This window comes from Copadichromis virginalis, linkage group LG2, assembly GCF_057382275.1.
Source record: "Copadichromis virginalis isolate Kocher_CV1m ecotype Utaka linkage group LG2, C_Virginalis_male_GT1.1, whole genome shotgun sequence".
Lineage (NCBI taxonomy): Eukaryota > Metazoa > Chordata > Actinopteri > Cichliformes > Cichlidae > Copadichromis > Copadichromis virginalis.
In genome coordinates this window covers 67,843-80,954 of record NC_140619.1, presented here as the reverse complement: position 1 = coordinate 80,954, position 13,112 = coordinate 67,843, and the positions used below count along the sequence as shown (strand labels likewise).

Below are 13,112 nucleotides of genomic sequence, written 5' to 3'. Positions count from 1 at the left end.
GGATAGGACAGGGAGAAAGAATGAAAGAAAGAGAGGGAGAGAAAGAAAACCAGAGGGGAGAAGAGACGGTGAGAAAGGGGGGAATTAAAAAAAAAGAAAAACAAACAAAACACCTGGATCACCTGTATGGAGATAAGAAAAAACAGAAGAGAAAACAAACAAAAAAGAGCAACATAATAAACACAACACCATCACAATAAACTAGCTAACAGTAGATAACAATAGATACTAAATATTAAACGATATTGTGCAGCACGCAAGATCAACAGCGCACAATGTGCTTTGAGGCAGCAGCCAAGAAAGGTGTAGTTTGTGTCTGTGAACACCCGTGTGTACACCTGTGTGCACACCTGTGTGGATCAGCATGCTTGTATTCAAAAGGTTTCTCCATGTAACGATCTGCTAGGGAGTGTGGGGAGCCATAGCCCCGTCCACCAGGGCATGAAGCAGGTATGGAGGAGATTATTTTCCAAGATGGCGCCGTGTATGGATGCCCTGGTGCTTCAGTGCGTTACTTTTGTCTTGTTTTTGTGCATTTCTTCTGTGTCTGGGCACTCCTCTGGATATTCTTACACCAGAGAAGAGCTCCTTAACTGCAGGACTACAACGCCTGTGGATTTATTTCCAATATTTGTCGCATCTGCGGCAGATTTACTGCTGACTCTGATCAGGAAAGTGAGACGTCGAAAGAGAGGTAAGCGAGCCGGCGTACTCGTGCGTTTGAGGAGGCGCGGACTGAGAACGGCCCTTCCTGGGATCTTCCTTTCTAATGTACGCTCACTCTGGAATAAGATAGACGAACTGGCCCTGATGAGAAGCATGAACAGAGACTTTGCCTCCTCCTGTGTCTTGTGTTTTACGGAGTCGTGGCTCAGTGAGGACATCCCGGACTGCGCGCTCAAGCTGGAGGGCTTTCATCTGCTGCGCGCGGACCGGCAGGCCGCTCTCTCCGGTAAAACCAAAGGTGGAGGTGTCTGCTTCTACATCAATAGTGGCTGGTGCACAGATGTAACAGTGATTGCTCAGCACTGCTCTCCCTCTCTGGAATATCTTTTTATTCACTGCAAACCGTTTTATTCTCCGCGGGAGTTTGCTTCATTCATCCTGGCCGCTGTTTACATCCCGCCAGACGCAGATGCGCAGGCAGCTCAGTGCGCACTCGCAGAGCAGATTCTCCACATGGAGCGGACATACCCGGACTCTCTCATCATTGCTCTTGGGGACTTTAACAAAGCCAATCTGAGCCATGAGCTTCCGAAATACAAGCAGTATATTAAATGCCCGACCAGAGAGGAGAGGACATTGGACCACTGCTACAGCACGATCAGCGGGGCCTATCGCGCGGTGCCCCGCGCTTCACTCGGACCTTCTGACCACGTCATGATCCACCTAATCCCCGCGTACAGACAGAGGCTGAAGCTCTCCAAACCTGTTGTGAGGACCAAAAAACTGTGGAGCAACGAGGCTGTGGAGGAGCTTCGCACGTGTTTGGAGACCACAGACTGGGACACATTGAAGGCTGCTTCTAACAGCTTGGACGAGTTTACGGACACTGTCACCTCCTATATCCACTTCTGTGAGGACAGCATTGTGCCATCACGCACCAGGGTGAGTTATAACAATGACAAACCCTGGTTTACTCCTAAACTCAAAAAGCTGTGGCTGGAAAAGAGTAAGGCGTTCAGAAGCGGAGACAGGGACTGCTACAGAGAGGCCAAGTACAGGTTCACTAAAGAAGTGGACATTGCCAAACATCAGCACTCTGAGAAGATACAGCAGCAGATCTCAGAGAATGACTCGGCCTCTGTGTGGAAAGGTTTTAGGAATATTACAAACTACAAGCCTAAAACCCCCCACTCCACTGATGACTTGCTCTTAGCCAACACCCTTAACGACTTTTACTGCCGTTTTGACGAGCCATCAGGCAGCCTTCACACCTCCAACGACCCCAACAATAGAGGCACTTTGGACACTAATTCCCCCACCTCTCCCCCCTCCATAGAGCCATCACCACCATCAAACACTTCACCTACAACACCCCCCTCCTCACCCCACACAAAAGAGGATTTCACACCACCTCCTCCCACCACAACTCTTCATATTCATGAAGCAGATGTGAGGAAGCAGTTTAGAAGTCTGAATGCTCGGAAAGCTCCCGGCCCAGACGGTGTGTCTCCTGCCACCCTCAGACACTGTGCAAACGAGCTGGCCCCAGTGTTTTCTGGCATCTTCAACTCCTCACTGCAGGCATGTCATGTGCCTGCCTGCTTCAAGTCCTCTACCATAATCCCTGTCCCCAAGAAACCTAGGATCACTGGACTAAATGACTACAGACCCGTGGCTCTGACATCTGTGGTCATGAAGTCATTTGAGCGCCTAGTTCTCTCCCATCTCAAGACCCTCACGGCCCCCCTCCTGGACCCCCTGCAGTTTGCATATAGAGCCAACAGGTCTGTAGACGACGCCATCAACATGGCCCTACACTTCATCCTGCAGCATCTGGACTCCCCAGGAACCTACGCCAGGATCCTGTTTGTGGACTTCAGCTCTGCCTTCAACACCATCCTTCCAGACCATCTCCGAGGCAAGCTTTCCCAGATGAATGTGCCTGATCCCATCTGCCGGTGGATCACTGACTTCCTGACGGACAGGAAGCAGCACGTGAGGCTGGGAAAGAATGTCTCGGACTCCCGGACCATCAGCACCGGCTCCCCTCAGGGCTGTGTTCTTTCTCCTCTGCTCTTCTCCCTGTACACCAACTGCTGCACCTCCACCCACCAGTCTGTCAAGCTAATCAAGTTCGCAGATGACACCACCGTCATTGGGCTCATCTCGGACGGGGACGAGTCTGCCTACAGGAGAGAGGTTGAACGTCTGGTGTCTTGGTGCAGCCACAACAACCTGGTGCTGAATGCCCAGAAGACAGTGGAGATTATTGTGGACTTCAGGAAGCACACAGCCCCACTCCCCCCCATCATCCTGACTGACACCCCCATCACCTCTGTGGACTCATTCCGCTTCCTGGGTACCACCATCACCCAGGACCTGAAGTGGGAGCCCACCATCACCTCCGTCATCAAGAAAGCCCAGCAGAGGATGTACTTCCTGAGGCAGCTGAAGAAATTCAACCTGCCAACACGGACGATGATGCAATTCTACACTGCAATCATCGAGTCCATCCTCACCTCCTCCATCACCGTGTGGTACGCTGGAGCCCCTATCAGGGACAAACAGAGACTGCAGCGTGTTGTGCGCTCTGCTGAGAAGGTGATTGGCTGCAGACTCCCATCTCTGCAGGACCTGTACACCTCCAGGACACTGCGGCGTGCAGCCCGGATTTCAGCTGACCCTTCTCACCCTGGACACAGTCTGTTTGACCTGCTCCCCTCAGGCAGGAGGCTCCGGTCCATTCGCACCAGAACCTCTCGCCACAAGAACAGTTTCTTCCCCTCTGCTGTTGGACACATGAACAATAACCACATGATTGTCCCCGCCACTAACACATGACCCTACGCTGTGTCACTGCATCATTTCATGTTTGGCACTGATCACCACCTGCACTCATGTATATATCTTTCTACGTAGCACTCATAATTCTTATTCTCATGTATATATCTCATGTATATCTCATGCACATATCTTTCTTTCTACATAGCACTTTAATTCTTATTGTCTGCACTGAAGCACCGCAGCAATTTCCTAATGTTGTAAACCTCAACATGTGGCAATAAACCCATTCTGATTCTGATTCTGATTCTGATCAAAACTCCAGACATCCAGAGGCCCCAGAGTACGAGGACCCGAGGAGGACCACCAAAGGGGGGGAACCGTGCCACCCTCCTGGGAAGAGCTGAGTAGAGCCCCAAACGAGAGGTCGCCCAGCAGCTACGGAGCAGAGGCCAGAGGGGGTTGCAGTGACGTGCCCACGGGCTCTGCCGGCAGCCAGCTGTGCCAGAGAGGACCGAGCTTCAGGCCCAGAGGCCTGAGGGCACCCCACCCCCTGGAAGGAGCCCAGCCAGGCCACAGGCGCCCGGCCCCGCCAATCGGCCACCAGGAGTGAGCTGGTACATACATGAGCGCCCAGTCCCAGACACCAAGAACCACCAACACACCAACGTCTGAGGGCATCAGCCACTGGCAGGGAGTGTGGTGAGGGGAGATGGGCCCCCATACCTTGGAGAGCCTGAGATTCAAAGTCATTGTTGGTAAGATAGAGTTCCAACAGATGTAGAATTTCTGCGTTATCCGGGCGCTTGGTGACCGGATAACGCAGGAAGAAGTTTTCCACCCCATCAGTCCCATCTGTGTGTTGATGCTTGTTTAAAGACTGTGTATGTCAATTGTAAATAAAAACGCTTGGTTAGGCACAACTATGGGATGGATTACCTGCAAGAAGTGGTATGTATCTTTTAAATAACTTGGATGCCTGTGGTAGAGAGATCAATGTATTGTGATTATTGCAATCCAAAACTATTGGTCTCGTCCATGTATCAGGTCGCTTGTGTATCTTAGGCAACAGATAGAATTGTCTCGAACTTGGATCGTTGGATCCTAATAAATAGTCCCGCTGTTTAGCTGAGATATACTTTTTATGGAAAAGCTATCTGACGATTTGTCCTATTTGAAGCTGTACCACAGTTTGGATAGAGCTAGGAATATTTTTATAGTATTTTTCATCTTCCAATTGTCTATTTGCTTCCAGCCTATACTGCTGCTTGTCCATTAGAACTATTTTGGACCCTTTGTCCGCCGGCTTGATTACTATCTGTCTGTTATTTTGTAATTCTCTGATAGCGCATCAAGTCCTGGATGGTATCATAAAATGTATACCACTCAGGTTCCCAGACCGAGGGAAGGATGAGGGGCTCCCTGAAAAAATAATCTTCTTTAAAGTAGTTATGATTAGGGTTAGGATTAGGCATTCATTTTTGATGGTTAGAGTTAGAGTAAAGGGCTCAGGAAAGCATTATGTCAATGGGATGTCACCAGGAGGATAGCAAACCAGACGTGTGTGTATGTGTGTACCGTGCGCACACTTACCATCCAGCATACGCGTACATCCCAGAGTAGAAAGCCAGTGGCATACCAGAGAGCTGCACATTACTCAGGTCAAAGGCATTCTCAAAGTGTCTGGTCTCTCCTGCAAGCATGCACACACATCAACTGCCACATTTGCCTTATTGTGCAAGATGTCTTGATGCATTCTCAATCATCCAGGAAAGTAAATTTCCAAAAGTTGATTCTGGTCATCTGGACGTAGCGTTTTGTGAGAGAAACGTGAATTCTTAAATCATTTTAATATCTTTAACAATTGCAATCACAGAAATGATCACAAAGCTCTCTGTATACCTGAGGGCTACTGGAGACACTGGCCTCTCTACATGAACTCCATGGTTGAGTTATTACATTAATTGCAATAATTCACCATCAGCTGTGCAAATGTAGATTTATTTTTTACAACGTTAAAGCTGGAGGTTGCCTTCTGCAGAGGCTTCAGGAGTACGGTGCTTCATTATCTCTGTGCACAAATGACTCAGCCGGGCACACAAAGAAAAATCAGTAATTACATTTGCGTGTCAATGAGTAATTCGTTTTCTGAAGTTAATTAAGAAATTTCTTTGAATTAATAATTTGTTCACATTAGGAAAATGCTGAGTTAAACAGCCCAAAAGTATAATCAAGTTATTAAAAGTATAATTAATTTAAAGGTCAAATTCATGAAGAAGATTTATTTTATTTATTAAATATGCATATATGAGTTGCAATCTGGGCTTACGTTACAGAAATGTGGACAGAGTGAAAAAGATTAAGAGAGATAAACTGAATAAATACAACAGATCGTGTGCAGTCCAGGGCTTGGGAGAACATTATATACATAATATGTACTAACTTTACTGTTTTAAGGAATGAATGCAAAGAGTGCTCACTGACACATACAGTATTGCTTCAGAGAAACATTTTAAGTTAATGACATTTTAAAGTACAGCAAAGTCTGCAGTTGAGAGGAAGACAGAAATCCTGTCCTGCTGTGCAGACACCAATAAATGCTCGACCTGTAGCATGCTGTGAGCAGGTGTGTATGACACGCAGGATTCATGTTGAACCACGTGCAGCTGAACACTGTGTGCAACCCAGAACACTCAGAATTTTGGTGGTGGTACGTGTGCAGTGCTAGAGAGGTGTCACTGATGATACCTTTAAAGAGCTGGTACATGCCTGGCACTATTATGATGGCAATGGCCAGAAGCTTGCTGACAGTGAGGAAGATCTGAATCCTGGCTGTCCACGTTACGCTCATACTGTTCAGGTACATAACAGACGCTGCAGAGAGAGGGAACCATGTCAAGCAGTCATACAGTGTTTGTGACCATATTGAAGGCTCACCATCAACAGAAAAGTCTAAGCTAGTCATATCACATTATTACATTTAGTAAGTGGGATTACTTTCTATGTAGTGACTAAAGATCAGATGTCCCTGAATGTTGTTTTCTGTGCTAACGTCAGTCACAACCTGTGCCTTACAGCAGCGGTCTCCAACCTTTTTTGCGCCACGGACCGGTTTATGCCCGACAATATTTTCATGGACCAGCCTTTAAGGTGTCGCGGATAAATACAACAAAATAAAACTAGTACCGGTACCGAAAAAAAGGAAATTTATTCATAACACACGTGAAAAGAACGATAAAAACGATAACAAAATAACGCTGAAAACCGATAAAAACCCTGAAAACTATACATTTCACACCTGAGCCTCAACTCTCGTGGCCCGGTACCAAACGACTCACGGACCGGTACTGGTCCGAGGCCCGGGGGTTGGGGACCGCTGCCTTACAAGAAACCAGTTTAGAATTAAAGGAAACATTTTGTAAGCTTTTTGATAACCAGATGCCTTTAGCTACAAATTTGGCGTGGGGGGCATTTGTTTTTGTCAAAACATGTTTATATTATATTATATTATGATAATTATATAATATACGAATATATCAAGTGGTGTCTTTTCAGTCTTCCACTTCACTCCAGCTCACCCTGTACTGGGTTACTTGGGCCCCTCAGCCTTGTATCCCACTGACAGGCCTTCAGAAGAGAAAGCAGAGTTGGAGGACCAGGGTCCCTGAGGTAGTTAAATTACTACTGGGTGGCAGAAACTCTGGATTGGATGAGATTCACACTGAGTTCCTCTATGTTTTTGGACTCTCTTGCGTTGAGTGGAGAACTGAGGTGGAGTCTCTGTATTGGCAAATTGTGGTTACAATTACCATCTTTAAGAAATATCCCCTTTCGAGAATATTTAATGTGCGTCAGTATTTTTTTCTAACCATTCTACAAATGTTTTGTACGTTTGGAGAAAGTATCTGACTGCATCCGTCAAGGTATCCTGTGGCAGGTGCTACAGGAGTATGGGGTACCTGACCCACTGTTCCAAGCCATTGTACAACTACAGCGAGAGCTTGGAACGTCGGAAGGTCGCTTTGTTGGAAATAAGTGGGACTAATTTGCACTGGGTGCTAGACGGCACTAAGGCATTTCTGTGTCACCGATTATGTTCAGAATTTCTATGGACAGAAATTCTAGTTGGAGCCAAATTATGGAAGGCTTCAACTTTGGTGGCCTCATCTCTGCTTTTAGTGAGTAAAGTAGTTCTGCTGGCTTCATCAGAAATAGAGCCAATACCCCTCCGCAATGACAGGAACCAGTTGAGGTGGCTCGACCATCTGCCTAGCACCCTTCCTGACTGGCCTCAAGATAGACCCAGGACATGCTAGAGACATTACATCTCTCGACTAGACTGACAAAGCCCTGATGTTCCCTCAGATAAATGAGAAGGATCAACTAATTCACTCAACTTATCCTTTAGTTGGGAAACCATGATGCGATTATTTATTCCATCAATAATTTGTTGTGTTGACAAAACAAATTATACTTTATGTTCAAACATTTATGATATAAACAAAATGTCCTACTTTTGACAGAATTCAAACTCAGTTATTTACAGTGCTGAACGTAGGAAAGTTTGGCTGAATATGAGAAACTGAGCAACTATCAGTGTGTATAATCAGTGGCCCAGTTTAAAATGCTCTGAAATGCTCATTCATGTGAATTTGCTATACTGGAGATTGTTGTGCCCTATGATTGTTTAGAAGGTTGATAAGCTGAGGATAGTCCTGGGTCTTTTTGTCAAACCCCTCTTCCTTCTCATGCACACTTCTGTCTTCTGCTATTTACCCGAGCTATTTACAACACCCTTCACAACAATTCACTAAGATAACATCTGGGCATATTATAACACTCCTTATTACAGTAGCAAAGGTATATACTTAGGCCAATGGCTGTGGCCAGTTTGACAGCCAGGGGGGGGATACCACATGGCATGAACAGAGGTTCCAGGATGTACTGACCAAAGGCCAGAGAAATGACCGCCATGCCTGCAGGCCTGCAAGATGCAACCAAATATGTCAGTTTTTATATTAACATTAATTTATATAACCTTAGGTAACATTCATACGTCCATAAAAGATTATCACTTATGTTTCCAGCCTTGTAGAGTTTTTTAGTCACCTTCAACTACAGCTTTGTTTCATTTTCTGCATCTTCACCTTTGGCAGTCTCATCAAGTCAGTACAGCAAAAAAGACATGGTTCTAGAGCTAACACTGAAGGTGGTGACCAAAATCAAAGCTAATACAAAGCAAATACATGACTTCGATTCATTGCAGCTGGACATGAAACAAAGAAATGCAGTAGTGGGTATGGGAAAACAAGCATCTGTTAGATGGCAGCATATTTGTTATATTTGTTTTTGTGATATACATTTTTAAAAGCAAGTGAAACACAAAAGTCACAAAAATGAAATCAAAGGATCTCAGTTTGATGGGTTTTTAACCCAGCATAATACAGCTGATGCTGAAAGATCCAACATGACTTCATAGAAAGTTATGAAATATGTGACAAGACTTCTTAGAAAAAAATTACTTGGTGATGGTACATGTGTTAGATCATAAATAAGTTAAAAAAAACGTTTACTTATACAGCACATTTCACAGACTCTGGTCTATTTAAAAGCTTTCTCAAATAAATACGATCGTGGTGATTTCCAAGCCGGCTTTCACATCCCACTGTAAGTCCCACTGTAGCAGGTATAAGGATCTGAGTTTGTTTGTAATATCAGATGGGCAACTTCCTAGACATAACATTTCCATAATCACATCCTCATCTGTGCACAGTAGTGGGCTTGGTTTCAATATGAATGAAACAATACTGGCTAGTCCCAAAGGCTCAGCTTCTGGCTCATCTGTATTTCCCTCTTCATTTCCCACAGCAGTCACTGCAGCCGGGGAAATCGCTCTTTGTCCCCCTCATTCTTGTTTTCATTCTCTGCCTCCCTCTCTGTTCATTTCCCATGGTTTCCATTCAGTCCTTGTAGCCTGAGGGTAGCATAAGATTGTGCAGCTCCAAATAGCCAGTAGACTGGTTTGTACTGCTTCACCTTGTCTGTGTACACATTTACTTCCATAGAGCATTTTTTCAACTCTGTGGTACAAAGTAAACTTAGTGTCACATGCAGCCATTCAGCTTTTGCTCCCCACCAAACACAGTCTAAGAGATTATGTATACACCATTTTTTTGTAAAATAGACACTACACAATATTTGCAACACATTAGGTGACTAGAGGCGTACGAGTTGTTTTCTGCTCCTCCACCAATTACAGCAGCATTGACTTGTGTGATGGTGATGATGTAAAAGCCTGAGATTGAGAGAAATTATTTTTGTGCTGATGTGGTATAATCTAAACTAGAGCACCCAAATGCAATAATATATATAATATAATAATAGAAATAATACTGTCATTTAAATTCATCTATAGCTTCTTGTCTTTTCTTCTTAAACTTTTTCATCACCTCCATACAACTTGTTGTATTTTGTGTTGAATAAGTCCCAGTAACTGTACAAACACATACAATTAGACAATTTATATAATCAGATTTATCGTCAACCCGTGGTTACATGTGACACCCCGAGTCTAAACTTTCAATTCAATTCAGTTTTATTTATACTATGTGGTCACTAATGAGCAACAGATCTGTAAATCAAACTGAAAGATAACACTTATAAAGATGTTATGGCAAAGGTCCCATCAGGTTTGATGAGTAACATCAGCTTCCTTTTTGAATCATGTTAATACTCACTTAAGTCCAACATTTGTCTTGTTTAGCTTTGTTTTTGGTCTCCACCAACTACTGACCTGTCACTGACTGCATCTGTCTCTCTGTTTGCTACCGAGTTAGCATTGTATTAAGGCTTTACACTGTTACAGAAAATAGCTGCTTACTGCTGGAACCAGTGACTCTTGCCACCACAAGCAACATCCTTTATATTATACTTTGTGACAAAAAACAATGATTTGTAGAGCTAAAGATTCAGACTTAATTTGAGGCAAAAAGCATTACCTTATAGCAATGAGATCAGCCCATAGTCTTATAAAAGCCATCTGAGGTCCAAACGCTTCCATTATGTATGTGTAATGCCCGCCAGACTTCTTCATGCATGTTCCCAGCTCAGCATAGGACAGGGCTCCTGCAGTGACAGAGGTGACATATTAATCCTAGCTCAGAAACAAGAGGCTAGGTACATACCAGTCCCAGGACTGTTAAACTGTCTCAGAGGTGTACTCTCTCCCCTTTGTGTCCATGATTAGAGCAATGTATTATTGCGCAAGCTGCCTCAGTTCTGTAGGAACATTTTTGAGTGGAAAAAAGCATCACATTTATCCATTTCAGTACAGGCTTGGCAACAGCCATTAGGTGCAGTGGGTCCTGGGTTCCTTCTGGTGCATGACAGTACCTAGCCTCATGCAGGCAATTCCTGGAGAATAAGGGAATTGATACCACTGACGTGACTGACCGTCCGTGCCCTAAACACACACACCCGCCCTCTCACATCATCTATAATTGACTGAGACAGGACTCTTCCAGACACTAAACCAAGGCACAATGTACATTTCAATTCCTTTAATTTTAAATATGTTTATATTGTCTATCCTGTAAAATAGTCAGATATCTATCCATATTAATGTACAGAATTCACCTGCTTGCTGCTACTACTGCACATTCACCCAGTGTATATACTATATGTGTGTGTATATATATATATATATATATATATATATATATATATATATAATGTTCTTCCTCTACACCCCCCCCCCCCCAATTTTTGCACATGTCGAGGAGCGTGTCAGGCTACATTTCACTGTGTGTTATACTTGTATAACTATGCATGTGACAAATAATAAAGAACCTTGAACCTTGAACCATGCTTGCCTGAAATAAAAATCCATAGAACACCTCTGAAAAGTTATGTTTCGGTCCATCTGACACCATCGGGTTGCACCTCAGACTGCAACTCAGACCTCAGATCCTTTCGGGCTGTCTTTGACTTCAGCCCGGTGTAGGCTGATAATGCTCATTTCCATCGAGTGATGTGGCATTCTTTTGTAGAGTTGGATGTCTCGAGACCGGTCTTGGTCTCGAGACCACTTTTACGTGGACTTTTGTCTGGGTCTTGTCTTGGTCTCGACTGACTTTGGTCTCGGTCTTGGTCTCGCTGTTTCGGTCTTCTCAAATCGACATAGTGTTCAGGAGATTTGGAGTCAACCATCAGCGGAGCGGGGGTGGTGGCTTACAGGGCTTAAGCCCGGGTCATTTTTTCAGAGTGTAATTTGTTAGTTAGATGCCTGCCTGACAACTGTATAAAACAAAAACAACACACGAAGCACAGAGCGTACCATCGTAAATTCCCCCTAATTTTGGTATGATCCGAGCTCAGGCACTAGGCGACTGAGCACTAGTGATTAGTGATGTTCGATTCGTGAACGAATCATTCAATACTCGAGAATCACTTTACTGACTCGTGAATCATGATTCACAAGCCCAACTGACTCACTGACTCATCCCTGTTGCTGTTAGCAAGCTAATTCCATTAGTAGAAATATATCTAGCTTATAATTAAAATTGTGGGGGGGAAACAACAGCCAGTTTCTTAACAAAAGCATTTCTGCTCTGAACTGGAAGAAAAAACCTTGAGTAGAAACCTCACATCAAGAAAATAGCTCCTTGGTTCACTGTAGCATCGCTCAGCTAACATGCTAACAGCACATTTGAGTTACTCACCCCCTCCATTCCTGTGCTGAATCGTAGCATAAGCGAATCACTCAGGACTGACTAACCCCCTTCCTTGCTGTGCTGAATCGTAGAGTAAGCGAATCACTCAGGACTCACTCCCTCCCTCCTGACTCACAGCTAAAACGAGTTGAACGAATCACTGACTCACTCACCCCCTCCCTCCTGGCTCATAGCTCGAACGAGTTGAACGAATCACTGACTCACTCACCCCCTCCCTTCCTGTGCTGAATCGTAGCATAGAGGAATCACTCACTCACTCACCCCCTCCCTCCCGATTCGCAGCTTCTTCTTCTTCTTAGTTAGCACCAACGTTAAGGTACATTAGCGCCCCCTGGTACACAGCTCAGTGGACCCTCATGCTTCATGAGACACACTCACCCCTCCCTCTCGGTTATCAGCTGTTGAAACTCAGAGCGTGTTACCTTGGAAGAGTCGCTCCTTCACCGAAGACGAAATCCGATAGTCTGACTGACGCAGTATAACATTCAGTCTACACTTTGTTTTTTTGAAAAGATCATAAGCAGACTTAAGGAAAAAATATATGAACTGCTGCTGCAATAATGTAAGTTAAATAATTAGAAATTCGCTATTTCACTAAATTATTTAGATAAGAAAATATATATGTGACACATTTGAGGAAAATACTAATAATAAAAAAAACAGAAAATTCTAAAGGTGTTTGTGTTTTTTTCCACGTGTATGGGGCAAGGGGGCGGTACTACGGTGTTGTTTGCCGGCAGTGCGAGTTAAAGATACGAGGAACAATGGATAGTCATCGAAGAAGCGATATTTGGATGCATTTTCAAATGAAAAGTGCAACACACGCACAATGCAACATTTGCAAGACAGTTTTGTCTTTTCGAGGGGCAAGTACATCAAATATGAGAAGACATCTCAGTAGCAAGCACCCCACAGTCATGCTACAACAACAGC

General features: G+C 44.4%; 1 protein-coding gene across 3 annotated transcripts in view; it reads right to left on the bottom strand.

The window, feature by feature from the left end:
- slc7a11 (solute carrier family 7 member 11) overlaps positions 1-13,112 on the bottom strand; it is a 50,495-nt gene that overhangs the window by 20,745 nt on the left and 16,638 nt on the right. For 2 of the 3 annotated variants that reach the window (XM_085467340.1, XM_085467342.1), the window contains exons 2-5: positions 10,446-10,572; positions 8,316-8,431; positions 6,196-6,321; positions 5,041-5,140 (exon numbers count right to left, since the gene is read on the bottom strand). In XM_085467340.1, coding sequence (XP_085323466.1) covers positions 5,041-5,140; positions 6,196-6,321; positions 8,316-8,431; positions 10,446-10,572 — 469 coding nt within the window. Of the gene's footprint in view, positions 1-5,040; positions 5,141-6,195; positions 6,322-8,315; positions 8,432-10,445; positions 10,573-12,167; positions 12,220-13,112 lie in introns of those variants that run through there. The other variant, XM_085467343.1, reaches the window with a different exon arrangement.